We start from the raw sequence: 16,454 nt of genomic DNA on the forward strand, positions 1-16,454 counted from the left end.
TGAAAACTATTGAGTATGTTTGACAATTCTTTTAAGGCAGAAAAAGGAGTCTGCATGCACAACTTTTTACTTATCTGGACATAATATGAAACAAAATGTTTATATCTAGAGAGATGATTGCAAGTTTGACTCAAATATCTGCATCTTGATAAATGTTTTTTCTGAATTTAAGTTCCACTGAGTTAAGCAGGGCTTACTTCCAAGTAAGTCTTGCAGAAAGCATAATACAGTACTGCAATCTTAAACCAGTTAACTGTGCTAGGACTATTGCCAATAGAAGCAGGATGAAGAAGAAACATTCCTAATGAATTATTGTAACACAAACAACAAAGCATTATGCAACTATGATAATTGATAACAGATGTTTGTTTACAACATCCAAGTAGACTGCAAAAGATTATGCTCAAAAATAAATGGGGATATGTCAACAGAAACATTTGCTGCTTTCAGACTGAACAACTAATTCAACTCTTGGTTGCAAATTTATCTTATCTAAATAAGCTGTGCCCATCATTTTCCAAGGGAGAAACGGTGATTAACTCCCATCCTGAGAACACATACTTGCAAGAAACTTGGATTTGAACCATCTAAAGTTTCATACAAGGGCAAAGCATCTTGACAATTCACAGATCATACAACCAAGCTACACAATACTTTCAACTTCTTAAGGTATGCAAATATGGTGCAGACTTTCCCATAAGTACTAATTTTGACTACTGGATGATGAATACATCTTTTCGATGTTCCTTCATTAATCTCCCTTCCTCCACACATAACAAATTAGCACATCTGAGACTATGTTCAAACCTTGGTTCTTGACCTGATTTTTCAATGTGCCATCTTTTTTTTTAAAGAAAGAGCATTCAAAAACCCTCCACCTGCAGCCTGAAGTTACATAGTCTAAACTTTAGAGTGTTCTGCCACATGCTATTTCTGCATGTTTGAATTGGCTCTTCGTTAAGAGAATGTAGTAAAAAAAAAAAAAAAGGCTAGCAACTTTATATAATCAACAGGTTAGAAATTCAGATTAGCTCAAAAAATGAACAATTAGCTCAATGTATAGAAACACTCCAAATTAGACTACAGTACTGTGGTTTGATATTTAGTAGCAACGTAGTGCTAGGCACTGAACACAGAAGCCACAGTTTTCCTTCCCAGAAAGACTACAAACCAGTATCCCTGTTCTAAACATACATACTTGGAAATAGCACTGAGTTATGCATAAGTAACCCAACTGGAAGCTTGACTGCCATTACGATTATCCATAATTGTCATGTATCAGAAATTGATAAAGTACATAGACACACAAAAAATCCATTCTGCCTTGTTTAAAAACAAGAGTTTAATGGGCATAAATGATTTTATATGTTTATTTGTCACTGTAGTCAAAATAAGGCTGCCTCTCCCATCCTTCAGAAAATATCAGTTTTGAAGAAAACTGTCTTGTTTTACATTTTGCTAGGTTTCGGAATGCCCAGGTACATTCAAGAGGGTAAAAAACCATGATAACCTTGAGAAAAAGTACTTTGTTATTTCTTGGGAAGATGCTAATTTGTTTCCATTAAAACCCTATTTTAATATCTGCACCCCAAATGCATCTATCCAGAGCCATTACTGATCCTTCCCCATCTTCACTATTTGCTCACCAAGTATCCTGCAGATTGTATGCCCTACTGCACTGTGTACAACGATTAGTATTCATCAAGGTTGCAAACCTATAGTCATTTACTTGGGAATAAGGCCCAATGAATGGGGCGCGGGTGGCACTGTGGTCTAAACCACAGAGCCTAGGGCTTGCCAATCAGAAGGTCAGCGGTTTGAATCCCCGCGGTGGGCTGGGCTCCCGTTGCTTGGTCCTAGCTCCTGCCCACCTAGCAGTTCGAAAGCACGTGCAAGTAGATAAATAGGTACCGCTCCGGCAGGAAAGTAAACGGTGTTTCCGTGCGCTGCTCTGGTTCACCAGAAGCAGCTTAGTCATCCTGGCCACATGACCCAGAAGCTGTCTGCGGACAAACGCCGGCTCCCTTGGCCTATAGAGTGAGATGAGCGCGCAACCCCAGAGTCATCCGGCGCTACCTAACGGTCAGGGGTACCCTTAAGGCCCAATGAATAGGAAGGAAAGTTCTAAACATGGTTTCAGGTGCTTGTCAGGTTTAACACTTTTCCTTCTGTTGGAGGTCAAGTTATCCAGGATGACATGTAAAAAAAAATCCTTTTTTACCCTTTTTGCCTTCTGCGGTAGTTTTGTCTTGTCCTCGCCACCGTCTGCGATTGCTCCTGAAGAATTGTTTGTGACGCAAGCCACTGCACTTTCACAGTCTGAAAAGAACCCAACAAATTAGCCGCCATTTTCAAAGTCCCACTTCTGACTAATTCAGCTAATACAACCTTAAAGTCATGAGCCATTCATCTTAAACATGGAGGCATTTAATGGGATATTCAGTAAAGCTAAAACTAGACAGCCAAACCTCAAGAATTTTAGTTTTATTTGACTCATATCTATTCTTAGTTGTTGTTCTCATTGGGATCCAGACACTTATAACAGAAGAATGAGTATAATGTTGGTGGGCATGTAAATTGTTTTGTCTAAAAATCTTACAGGCAACAGAAGGCAGGGTATTCTCCATCAAAGCACGAAAACAACAAACATGACCCATCCCATAAGGTTCCCTAAGATATCTGAGCTGCATTGGAACAGAGGAATGTTCTGTGCTACTAAGAGTATCTCCACATAGCAGAAAAATCCCCCCCTCTCTTTTGATGCGCAACTGAGTTACCATAGCAGAGTGGCAGAACACACACTTCATTATTCACCCAGGCCTTCGGATCTTCCATTGCTGTGTTCCTGGGGGCTGAGTTTGTTGTAATGGCTGCTCCATGGCCTGCTTTGATGTATTGTGGTTTAATTAGTTTAAGTATATTGTTTTGTTTTAGTGTGCTATAAAACCACCCTGTGGTTTTAGACAAAGGGCAGTCTATAAATAGAATAAAGACACAACAGATCCCAGGTTCATTCCATGGCATCTCCCGAAAGAGCTGGGGAAATCCTGTTGGAAACCCCAGATAGCCACTGCCAATCAATGTAGACAACAGTGAGTGTGACAGATGAATGGTCTAATTCAATATACTGCAGCTCATCCCAGTTCCATATCATAGATCTTATACCAAAAATAAAACACGCCAAAACTAGTGTGAGAGGGGAGAGAAAACTGGGAGTGGGTGGACATGACACTCAGCTGCAGTTTATTAAGCTGTAGTTTATTGAGGTGGGATTGTTAGGTCTGAAGCTATTTACTTCCTTTCATGTATATCACAGGGTGGGCCTGACCTATTCGTGACAAGGTAGACAGGTTGATATTGGGAAGACTGTGAACATGGACAGAAAACAGACATTCAGATCACCAGAGACTGAGGAGGTTTTGTCCCCCCACAAGACAATTTTAGCCCTGATTGCAGTAGATTATTTTTTCCCATACGAAACATAGAATTGTAGAATTGGAAGGAACCTTGAGGGTCAACTAGTCCAACCCCCAGCAGGAATCTCAACTAAAGCATACATGAATGGTGGCCATAAAACCTTTGCTTAAAAACCTCAAAAGAAGGGGAGTCCACAGCCTCTTGTGGGAATCTGTCCACTGTAGAACAGCTCTTACTGTCAGAAAGGTCTTCCTGACGATTAGTCAGAATCTCCTTTCTTGTAGAAGGGGAGTTTATTGGCTTGTGGGGGTTTTTTATTCTTGTTTTTATTATGTATTTTCTGTTCTTATATTGTATTTCTATGTTGTGAACCGCCCTGAGATCAACAAATGAAGAGTGGTATACAAAACAAACAAACAAACAAATGAGAAAACAAGCTTGCTCCATCTTCCATGTGACAGTCCTTTAGATAATTGAAGATGGCTATGATACATCCATAAAGAAGGCTGATCGCCGAAGAATTGATGCTTTTGAATTATGGTGTTGGAGGAGACTCTTGAGAGTCCCATGGACAGCAAGAAGATCAAACCTCTCCATTCTTAAGGAAATCAGCCCTGAGTGCTCACTGGAAGGACAGATCATGAAGCTGAGGCTCCAATACTTTGGCCACCTCATGAGAAGAGAAGACTCCCTGAAAAAGACCCTGATGTTGGGAAAGATGGAGGGCACAAGGAGAAGGGGATGACAGAGGACGAGGTGGTTGGACAGTGTTCTCGAAGCTACCAGCATGAGTTTGACCAAACTGCAGGAGGCAGTGGAAGACAGGAGTGCCTGGCGTGCTCTGGTCCATGGGGTCCCGAAGAGTCGGACACAACTAAACAATCAAACAACAACAACATGATACCTCCTATCAGTCTCCTCTTTACAACCCCAAACATACCAGACTCCCTCATTCATGCTTCATAAGGCTTGGTTTCCAGATACGTGAACATTTTGATCACTATGCTCTGCATACATTCCAGCTTGTCAATAGTCTCCTTAAATTGCGGCACCCAGAACTGGACACAGTACTCCAGGTGTGGTCTGACCAAGGCAGAATAGAGTGGTACTATGACTTCCCTTGATCTGGATACTATATTTCGGTAGATGCAGCCTAGAATAGCATTAGATTTTTTTGCTGCTGCTTATGGTCTACCAAGACCCCTGGATCCTTTTTCGCATGTACAGTGGTGCCTCGCTAGACAAAAAGAATTCGTTCCGCGATTCTCTTCGTCTAGCGGTTTTTTCGTCTTGCGAAGCAAGCCCATTGACAGCTTAGCGGATTAGTGCTAGAGCTGTCAAGCGGCTTCCAGCGATCAGCTGTTAAGCGGCTTATCAGCAGAACAGCTGATAAGCGGCTTAGCGGCTTAGGAAAAGGGCGAAAAAAGCAAAAAAAAAAAACGCCGGGGGGACGCAGGATTTTTTCGTCTTGTGAAGCAACCCCATAGGGAAATTCGTTTTGTGAAGCGCCTCCAAAACGGAAAACCCTTTCGTCTAGCAGGTTTTTCGTCTTGCGAGGCGTTCGTCTTGCGGGGCACCACTGTACTGTACTACTGGCAAGCCAGATGTCCCCCATCTTATATTGGTGCAGCTGGTTCTTCCTGACTAAGTGTAGAACCATACATTTCTCCTTATTTGAATTCATTTTGTTAGTTTGGGCCCACTTCTCCAATCTGTTAAGGTCATCTTGAATCTTCTGTGGCATTGGCCAACCCTCCCAGTCTTATGTCATCTGCAAATTTGGTAAGCATGCCCTCAATAACTTCAGGCAAGTTATTTATACAGTCATTGAACAACAATGGGACCAGGATAGAACCCTGCAGTACCTCACTAGTCACTTTTTTCCAGGATGATGAGTAGTGGGCTCAATTCTGTGGAATTCCCTTCCACTTGTGATCAGATCACTTGTTGAACTTCCAGGGACTACAGAAGACCTTTTTTATTATTATAACAAGCATTTAATTGACATCTGGTTTTATAGGTTTAACCAACTGTTTATCTTTCCCATATTTTATTTCTTGTGTACCACTTAAGAGACAATTGTAATTGAGTTGGCTCTGCAAACTGACATTTAAAGGATCTCTAAAAAACAAGCCCTATCGTTATGCAGCTCAGATCTTAAAGTTTCAGCCTGTATGGGAACTATAAAACTCAGCAATTCATGCAGGATCAGGACTTTAATGTATTATTTGGTGTTTGGTGCTTATTTGGTATTCAACCAAGGACAAATGCACTAAAAAATATTTGACAAGAAGTTCCTGAAAGTTAGCTGGAATATAAACTCAATGATTCTCTTTTTTCTCCCCACCCTCAGGAATTATAAGTTTATTTGAATCTTTGTTTTTACTTGCATGATGAAAAGCAGATAGCAATACATTTTTTTCATACTTAGAAATAGGTAAAACAATCACAAGGAAACTTCTAGTATCCTGCTCTTTTCCATTTGAAAAATTACAACAATGCAGGCTGAAACAAGATCTAACACAGCTTGCTATATTTGCTGAAAGTTTCCTGAAAAAGGCTTAGAACTCTATGCAGTTAATACAAATTGGCATTAACAATGTTTTGTCTCTCCTTTTAAAACTGGCAGGGTTCAGTTCTTTTCTAGCTGACACAAACCACAATGACAGCGTGGCAAGGACAAAGGGGCACATAACTCTTCTGTAGTAAACTGTAAAATTAAGACTATATTAGTGACCACCTAGGAAAAAACAAATCTGACAATTCCACCCAGCAAGGGCTATCCTTAATTCATCCATGATATCAATTTATCATTTGGGCAGGTTGGTGAAAGGAAGACGAGCTAAAGCAAATGGCTCATTAAAACCAGTCAACACAGAGAGAATTACATCAATTAATACAAAGCAGGGAAGACACACATGTAAAATAGTCTGGAAGCAATCAGCACCACTCCCTCCTAGCAACTGTCTATGCAGTGAATTCTAGAAAGGATAAAATATTGCACCAGATGAATGAAAGAAGGTGTTCTTGTGTAAGAATCTACCGTACGCTAGTTTCTACACTCACAAACTCACACACCCCTCTCTACCCTCCAAGCACGAGGCATTATGAGAGTTCAAGGGCATACTCCAGCCAGGCAAATACACTTGAAGTACAAGGCAGGGTGAGTGAGGGTTCCCACAATGGTTTAACCCCGGTGAGTGTTTTTGCCTGTCAATCTGCCAACCTGTATCATGTCTACATTAGAATCAGGAGGACAGGTAGTATCTTCAGTGGCCAGGATTCTTATCTTCTTGTGTCCCAAAATGTGTTGGAAATACTTGGTGTCAATTATGACCTGATGCTGGTAGTTAAATTAGTGTGCTAACTTGTAACAAAAACTGGGTTGTATTTAGCAAGCAATCCCATGGATTGATTTATATACAAATAACAATGCTGCTAAGCAAAAAGCACATTTTTAGATTCTATTTAGATGCCTAGATTATTACTTTTTAAAAAAAACTAAACTAAACTAGATTATGACAAAGATTTTCAGAAGGCCAACAAAACTGATAATTTAGCTAACTGCTGTCTCTTTATCAGAATGGATACACAGTGCAACCCTATGCAGGTTTATTCAGAAGCAAATCCCACCAAGTCCAATGGAACTTAATTCTTATTATGTGAACTTAAGACTGCAACCACTTTCTCCTAAGAACTAGAGCAGACAATTAGTCTGCATATAAGCCCTTGATAGAAAAGGTTGATGCAAACAATTATTGATGCTTGAAGAGCTATGACTTCCTTAGGAAACAAAACACAGCTCTTGTTTGAAGTAAACATTATGCAATGTTTCTAGAAGCAAACAGGTAAAAGTTAAATGTTGAAAGCTGATTGGCACATTTGTTCCTACCTTGCTTAGCTGGGTCTTCTTCTGTACATGCCTCTTCTTTCTAAAAATACATATATATAATATTGTTTTAAAAAGTGGTTAAAAAAAGAATACTTAATTGAGAGTACTTTAAAAAAAAGGAGAAGCCCCAAAGGAATACACCCACTCTGGGGTCAAGAATGACGAAGGGGAGGATGAAAATCTCCTAAGTCAATACATTATTTAAAAGAAAATCAAACTATCTCCCTTATTTTCAAATAACAACCATCATTTAGTTGGAGGGAGGGAGGGAGGGAGGGAGGGAGGAAGAAAGAAAGAAAGAAAGAAAGAAAGAAAGAAAGAAAGAAAGAAAGAAGAAATATGGGTTCATTGCTACAGCAAAAACGTGTCTGAAAAAGTACCGATATTGCAGCATATGATGAATTTTTTTAAAAAAACTGAAAGTAATGCAAACACAGTTTCCTTGCCTTACCTACAAAGTCCTCTCTACATCAAAGCCCTGCATGGGTCCCAGTTTGGTCTGTGAGCCTGTTTTCCCAAACCATGCTCATCCACCCCACACCTGATGTCGTGTCAAGTTACAACTGACAGCTTTAAAGTGCCTTTCCTTTGTAAATGAGGCTTGCTGTTAGTGCCAATCAGCTGATAGGTGGTGACAGCAAGCCCTGGTGGGACTGGCTGTGCTATGGAGTGATCCAGTGGTATCGGGACTTGCTGCAAGATTCCTTTGCAACACTGGCTTTGAATTCAATATGGAAATGCAAAAGATGGTCCTCTGCAGGCAAGGACTGAGCTGTGCCCACAAAGAAAAAAATTACTTTGGGTCACCTGATACCACTGAGACATCAGGTGATTGAAGGCTGGGAGGTTCCATCAAAATGGTTGGGAGGTGGTGAGGGAGGGCAGTATCAGGCCTGCCCACTGACTTTGATCCCCACCTGTGCTTTATAGTCTTGCCCCAGCTTACTTCTCTCCTATTATATTTCCAACACAACCCTACTTGTGAGCTTCACTCCTCCAGTTCCCTCATCTTCCATTGTTCAAAGGTCTCCTGTCTCCCTCAGAAGACTTTGCCTTTCTCTTTTGCTTTCCTGTATGCCTAGACCTGCCTGCCATGAACACTGATTTAATGCCATCTCTCTGCCTTCCTTCAAATCCCTCCTCAAAACTTCCAAGGTTCCCATGCCCTATTGTATTTTAGTCTGTAACCCAGCCTAAGTCCACTTAACTGAAACATACTATGTCCCTGCCTCCCATTCTTCCTTGTTTGGCATGTTGAATTTTAGACTGCAAGCACTTCAAACACAGAAAAATGAACAGAATCCACAATAGAGCTCTTCAATTTGTTTCTTTGTGATTTAAGTCAGCTTCTTTCCTTGAATATACATTAGAACCAATCTATGGCTGAATTTTGACATGACTAACAGTACAGGGGATAATGGGATCTTGAGAAAGGTACAAAACTGAAAGTGAACAAAATTGTTTCACCTTTATAGTTTCTGTAGTCATCTGATTTGTTTCCTCAATCTCACATGATTTACTGCTCTGTCCCGCATTTTCAGGTGATGGATCATCATTATGTTCCACTGCAACTGGTTCCTGCCCCTTTTTCTTGTCCATTTCTTCTTCTTCTTCTTCTTCTTCTTCTTCTTCTTCTTCTTCTTCTTCTTCTTCTTCTTCTTCTTCTTCTTCTTCTTCGTTATCATTAGTCTCCTCCTCGTCGGATGATTTTTGAACCTGTGAAATAAGTGAATACATTTTACGGCTCTGAACACATGCAGGAGATACACATTGCAAAACAATTTTCTGGTTAATATTATATAATATTAAAGCAATCCAAAGCTTCATATACACTATACCTTCAAAGCACACTGAAAGCATATCTTCATCCCCTGCCAAAAAAAGTATCCTGGGATTATTAAGAGTGCTGGGAGGAGTAAATTGCTGTTCCCGTTATTCTTTAGACTAGGGACAGTATGTTTTGAATGTGATTTAAAAGTATGATGTGTACGCAAGTCCAACTCCCAGTCCATCATGTGGGAGTGAGTTTGAATGAGGTGGAGATGTCCCTGTGCTCAGGCCTGCCTGGTTCTGCTGATGAGGGCCTGCTCAAATGACAGCACCAAAAGAAGCTCCCAGCAACAAACCCTGAAATGGGGCACCTGCAGGTGGAGGAGGGCAGAGCTGGGCTACCACAGAATCTACTGTATCTTAAGTCATCCCTGCTGTTGTCACCTGATGTCAATGATCCTAATCTAGGTTGCCTTCACTGCACCAGCTAGGAGCTGGTACTGCATAGCTATTTTCCTCCCTGCCCTGACTGGTGTGAGCTGCAGTGCTGAGAATGCAACAGAAGCTACGATGCTCCATTAAGCCCCACTGCTGCTGACCAGGTTTCTACTGCAATTTAGATAGATAACAGGAGATGAACCATGATATCCCCAGTAAGTTTAACCCTGAACATGAATAAATGATTTACCTTTATCGTTTCTGTAGCTGTCTGGTTCTTTTTCTCACTCTCAAATAATTTGCTGTTCTGTTGCTCATTTTCAGGTGCTTGATCATTATCGTGTTTCGCTGTATCTTGTTCTTCAACCTCTTCCTTCACTATTTCCTCAACCTCCTCCTCCTCCTCTTCTTCTTTTTCCTCCTCTTCCTCTTTTTCTTCTTCTTCATTGTCATGATTCTCACCACCATCACTCTCTTCCTCATCAGATGATTTTTGATCCTATGGTGTCATTGAAGACAGGTATTTTTTTAAGCTTAGGTTTGGCAGAATAAATAAAGGTTTGATAACCCCATATAAACGATATATGAAAACTTGCAAAGAAAGCACTCAACAGGCTTTGCATTAATAATCCATTTTGTAGGTGTAACAAGTTGAATGAAACGAAGTCCAAAGCAGAGGCAACATCACAATGTCCATGAATTTCAGTGGAAATAAATGTTCCTATTATATTAAAAATAGAGACTATAACATTTTCATATGCATTCTTCCTCACACTATAATACAGATGCTACAGCATGTTTCGAAAATCTCATGTATGTTAACCATCAAGGAGATGGAAATGGACCACCAGTCCCACATTTATCAATTAGGTGGGATTCTCCTGTTAAAGGTTTTTTGTTTTGTTATTTTTTTGCTTTATATTTTTGCATATAAGAACTGTGTAACCCTTTATGAAATAAGGACACTCATTCTTTGTAACACTTGTTTGTATGCTTGGTGTTATCATGCTGAAATTTAATTAAATGTAAAATATATATCTCATCTAAAATGTGTGTTGATATTTAAATCTAGAATTGTATTTGATAAAACTGAGGTTTTCGCTAAGCTAATATACTATTCTGTATATTAATAAAGTAGTACTATATGAACAAGCTAATAAGATGGCTCAGTTTGCATGTGCAGAGTTAATTTTTATCCAAGCAATTGTATGTTGCCATGGTAATTATTTTCAAGAAACATGGGCAATGCTTTTATGTTGGGTATTTTAGATACCGTAACTACCTCTAATTGCAATTTTTGAACTCTCCAGTATTTAGCTAATACACTAAATTTGATATGAATATTTTTCATTGTCAATCATAGTTACCTACGGAATAGACACAGTTTGTTCGAGATACCTGATGTATAAAGAAAACCTGTTCCAAAGGGATGCTGTGATTGTCAATCAGGAGTCAGAAGTCAATGTATTTTAAAATACAGTCACACCCAATGCTAAGCAACCATATCATGTTTTATACAAGATAGGGAAAGGATGTGGAAAAAATGCACAAAACAGGAAATACATACAGAGATTTCTAGCACACACGGTACACTGTGGGCATGTCCACACTAGAGCATTTCCATTCCCATTTAGTATGTGTAGTCAACATGACAATGACATCGAACCCCAATCTAGAAGCTTCTCCTCTATAAATTTGGGTTTACTGGGGATAATCTGATAGAGTGGGGAAATCAGGCTCCACTTGGGGACACAGATTGTTTGTTTTGATGTTCTTTTGGGGGTGGATCCATTGTCATTTTCTGCTATTCGCCTTTCCATGCCCATTACTTCCTCAATGCTTTCATTACTTTTCCAGCTGTGCTCATAACTATTTCCCATGCACTCCCTAAGGAATTATTATTTTGTTATCCCTCATATCTGCACAAAACCAGAAAACTGCAGAAGCAAATTTAGAACTGGTTATGTGCTTTTGCACACTTACCAAGCAGGGATTTTAAAAGAAAGCACAAGGTGTGCTTGCAACGATCTGCGTGCATGCCTTATCCGCACTCAATTGGTGCAACAGAACCAACAAATTTGAAGGCATAGACAAATACAAAAGGGAATGCCTATTGGTATGAATGGAAATTTGCTCCCCATATGTGTGGGGTTGGACTACTCCAGTCTAATTCGAATGTGGAAAAAGTAGATTAACAATTAAATAAAGCTCAAATGTGAACAAGCCCTTAGTCTAAAGATGCTAAATTACCTTCTGGTGTGCCAGTTCCTGAAAAGTAGAGATCTCCTCTTTATGTCCACCTCATACACCTGAAGTTGCTAAAAAAACCACCCAGAACTTCTTCCAAGCATTTCCCTCCCTCATTTCCACTGTTTTATGGGATCTCTCCACGGACCCTCCCCCCTGAAATATTACTAAACTAGTTTATGGACTAATGGTCTGACTTGATATAAGCAACTTCCCACATTCCAATGAAGCCAGATCTTTGCTTGCTGTTCTATTCACAGCAGTTCCCTTTGGCCAACCATAGGCTTGCCATAAGTCTGGAAAATTCCGGACATGTATGGAAATCGAATGCCTAAAATGGCATTGGGGTGTGGGTGTGTGTTGAATTTTAAGAGATGCCAGAAATTTCTGGGATGTATGGCAACCCATTCCCCCCCTTCAGTTTTCTGTCCCCCCCCCCCCCATTTCTTCAGGGTTTGATTTTTGCTTTTAATTTTTCTGGAGGAGGCTGAGCCCTGGTGGAAGTGACAAGAGGTCACTTCCCTTGGCCGGGGCGGGGGGTCAGGGAGAGGGAGGAGGCAGGGGGGGGGAGCGGTGAAGCAGCCGCAGCAAGCCTGGCCATTTTTCGTTTTTTCCGGGGAGGGGATCACGTTTTATTTGTTGTTGTTTTTCTTGTCGGAGCTGGGCAGAGTGGCCACCCAGATGTGCTAGACAGCGATCGCCCTGTGGTGTCACAGTCCTGCAATGGGAAATGTGGTGGGTCTCCTCCCCCAGGGGTGGCGGTTAGTCATAAAACCCTGCTAAGTGTGCCTCGTCTGCACTTTGGGGCAGAAAAAAACACCTGCATTTTCTGTCTTCTTCCTTGAAATCCACGGCTGACAGGGAGGGGCCAAAGACGCTTCTGCTGCTGCCAAAGGCAGCTGGTGCCTTTGAGGGTCCCCCTCCTGCAACAGAATGAGCGCAGCCAGAAGGAGCTCAAGAATTTCGATGGTTTTGTTTATTGGTTAAATTTATAGCCTACCTTTTCACCAAATGGTGTTCAAGGCAATTAGTAGCAAGTGAATTAGATGCTCTACATCTGTTCATAACGTAAATGATCATGCAGATGAAATTCCTGCATTGCAGGGGGCTGGACTAGATGACCCTTGGGGTCCCTTCCAACTCTACAATTCTATGATTCTATGACAGACATATTTGCCAAAGAATTACAATCTGCTGTGTTAAAAAACAAACCAGAAGATCCATTTACTTTAACTGTCTGAATTTTGGAAGGCAAGGCAGAGGAATGCTGCCTAGAATCCATAGCAGTTTAACATTCCTGATGAAAATAGAAAGTAGCTCAAGTTTTCAATCCAGGAAGATTTATACTTAAGATTTATACTCAGTGGTAAGTAAGACCAGAAAGCAAACTAGACATGTTTGTTCCCTAAAATAGCCTGCTATAAATATAAATGCAGCTTTTAAAAGGAATTATGGACACATTTTGTCCCAGTTGCTATTCTTTGAGAAAAGTAAGATTTTGCCTATTTATCCTGTTTAAAATCATGGAATAGGATCTCTGACCCTTTTATGCAATTCAGATTAAGATCACAGTCTCTCTGCATTTTGCCAGAGTAGCCGCTTAAACCAGATTCAGCAGATATGCGTCAAGGAATTCAGTATGTTCATCCTTCAACAGAAGTTTTATCTCCTTATTCTTGCCCCTTATTCTTTAAAGATCCAAAGGTGCACATGTGAACCATTCAACTAAAGTTATGCTTTTACTTTTGAATTGCTCCATATTGTTTTACTGTATGTAAGCCACCTTGGAAACATTTGTGTTAAGAGGCACTGTAGACTTGTGATAAATAAGAGATTAAAAACCATCTACATGACCCCATGTGTTTTCTGAAAGTTGTATTTTCAGAAGTTGTCTCTATAGAAACCCAAGCTGCTTTTTCAGCTTGTGATGTTTAATTTAATTTTTCCCAAAAAGAAATTATCAGAATCATAGCACTGGAAGGGACTCTGAGGATCATCTAGTGCAACCCCCTTCAATGCAGGAATCCCGTCCACAGATGTTTGTGCATGAGTCACCAACCTTCTGGTTAACAGCCAGACGCACTGACCCATTGCATCATAGGCAATCCCTGTTTCCCCTACATGCACACTCACATACTTGATCACAGTAGTCCTACTGCTAAGTCCCAATTCTGGAATATGAAACATGTCTATAGGAACTGACTTCTTTTCTACAATAAAAACAGAATGAAAGCCAAGAGAGCTAGATATTGATCTTGCAGCTATCTATTTTCAGATTGTTTACAAGCTCGTGCAGTTTGTTTATGAGCTTCTGTACATTTTACCTTCTCTTTCCATTTCTAATATACAAGGGAAGAAGAATTAATTATACTTTAGCATCTTCCAATGCAGCATCTTTTCCAGATAAAACCATGTTGTTTTCACCACCCCCTACAACTACTGAAACATTGAAGAGGGAAGTTACAATCACTTTAATTCTGAATATGAGCCCAATCAACGTCAGTTAGCCAGATATATTTCGATACTGAACTCCACTGTGCTTACTTATACAAACACTTAAGACTTAAATAAACAAATCCCAGCCTATTCTTCAGAATACCAGTAACACATTTGGTTCTCCTCCACAGTCAGGATGTTGCCAAGTGGAATGAAAAATATCTACTTTTTCCTTCAGGCTTGTTTACTAAACATTTTAATTAATAATATACTTTACCTTCCATTCTTTTCATGTTGCTCTATTTTGACCCTTTGCCAATGAATTCAGAAATAAGAATTCAATCAAAAGAGACAAAGAGCGTTTGAGAGAGAAAAGGGGGTTTCTGGAGCCTGATACTGAGTTAGAAAGATATGGTTGGGGATGACAACAACTCAGCCTTTTGCTCAATATCTCTCTTTGTAGACTATGGAGTCCTGGATCAACAAAATCAGTACTAACATTAACTTTCATTTAACTGTAAAGTGTCAAAATGAGGGCTAAGGACCATTTTATATGCCTCCCCTTTTTAAACATGGGACAAGTCAATCCCTCTTGACTTTTTCAGCAGATTTTACAGGATAGAACCAGTCTGCAAACCTCCAAGTAATTCAGTAATTTAACCCACATTTCAAGCCAAAGTACTGTGAGTGGCACAATGGGTCAGTGCATCTTGCTCTCAACCAGAAGGCTGGTGGTTGAAGCCCACCTGGGGATGGCTGTGGGCAGGATTGCTGCCCTGCAGGAGGTTAGACTAGATGATCCTTGGCATCCCTCCCTGTGGAACACCCTCCCACCAGATGTCAAAGAGAACAACAACTACCAGACTTTTAGAAGACATCTGAAGGCAGCCCTGTTTAGGGATGCTTTTAATGTTTGATGTATCATAGTATTTTAATATTCTTTTGGAAGCCGCCCAGAGTGGCTGGGGAGGCCCAGCCAGATGGGCGGGGTATAAATAATAAATTATTATTATTATTATTATCATTATTATCCCTTCCAACTCCACAATTCTATGATTATGTGAGTTGCACAGAGGCTGCAGCCTTTGTAAACACTGCAGAAGCTTGTGATGATGTCACCAAATCATTATGCACTATTAGTACAGTCGTACCTTGATTCTTGAATGCCCCGGAACTTGTTCATTTCGGCTTCCAAAAGATCAAAAACCAGAAGTGAGTGTTCCAGTTTTCTAACATTCTTTTTGGAAGCCGAACGTCCGATGTGGCTTCCACGGCTTCTGATTGGCTGCAGGAGCTTCCTGCAGCCAATCAGAAGCCAGGCTTTGGAAGTCAAATGTTTTGGAAGTTGAACAGACTTCCGGAACAGATTCCGTTCGACTCCCGAGGTGTATGGGATTATGACTATGGAAGGACAAGGCAGCTGAGAACAGAATCATAGGCACTAGTTTACTACTGCAAGGACATGATTAAATTTTGACACAGATTTTATTTGTGTATTTATCTAATCCAATTAAACAAAAGAAGGACCAAAACTTTTTTTTTTTTGGGGGGGGGGGGATAAAGATGTACAAATAAAGTTGTACAAAAGAAACCTCAGGAAAATGTCTACTAATGTGTCTAACGCTGAAACTGAATGGACATAATTTTAAATCTCTTCCTCCTAACTAAACACAAACGATCCAGGTCTTAGTCCTTCCTCCTCTCTGTAATAACCACAGTATGCTAGTGCCGTATTTTTCTGTGTATTAGACGAGGCTTTTTTGACTCAAAAATTGTGTAAAAAAACTGGGGTCGTCCAATACATGGATAGTGGCATGGGGGGGGGGGGGGAGAAGCAGCGCACCTGCCAGCCAGCTGGTTGGTGGGAGCGCAACTTCCCCCGATGCCGCAGTGAGTGGGAAATGATCTAGGAAGTGTTTCCTGCCCACAGCTGGGGGGGGGGAGCTGTGGCTGGTGGGAGCGCAACTTCCCCTGATGCCACTGTGAGCAGGAAACAGCTGCCCACAGCTGCGTGGGGGGGGGGGGAGAAGCTCAACAACTTTGGGCCATCTCCCCTCATTTTCTTAAAATTGAGTCCTCAAAAATGGGGGGGGGTCTTATACATGGGGGCGTCTTATAGGCGGAAAAATATAGTAAGTGCTGATTTACACAAGTCAATGTCATCTCTTGTTAGATGTGTGGTACTAGTTATTTGAGATAGGATGATAGTTATTACAGAGCGCATGATGTTTTACTGTGGTTTTATAATTTGCTG

At 40.6% G+C, this 16,454-nt stretch overlaps 1 protein-coding gene across 2 annotated transcripts in view; it reads right to left on the reverse strand.

The window, feature by feature from the left end:
• Window positions 1–16,454, reverse strand: part of RPGR (retinitis pigmentosa GTPase regulator) — a 35,401-nt gene that overhangs the window by 563 nt on the left and 18,384 nt on the right. The window contains exons 14-17 of one of the 2 annotated variants that reach the window (XM_083734246.1): window positions 9,768–10,016; window positions 8,777–9,025; window positions 7,310–7,349; window positions 2,222–2,319 (exon numbers count right to left, since the gene is read on the reverse strand). In XM_083734246.1, the coding sequence (XP_083590372.1) occupies window positions 2,222–2,319; window positions 7,310–7,349; window positions 8,777–9,025; window positions 9,768–10,016 (636 nt within the window). Of the gene's footprint in view, window positions 1–2,221; window positions 2,320–6,289; window positions 6,399–7,309; window positions 7,350–8,776; window positions 9,026–9,767; window positions 10,017–16,454 lie in introns of those variants that run through there. The other variant, XM_083734247.1, reaches the window with a different exon arrangement.

The sequence above is a fragment of the Podarcis gaigeae genome, assembly GCF_964106915.1.
Source record: "Podarcis gaigeae genome assembly, chromosome: 4".
Taxonomy (NCBI): Eukaryota; Metazoa; Chordata; class Lepidosauria; order Squamata; family Lacertidae; genus Podarcis; species Podarcis gaigeae.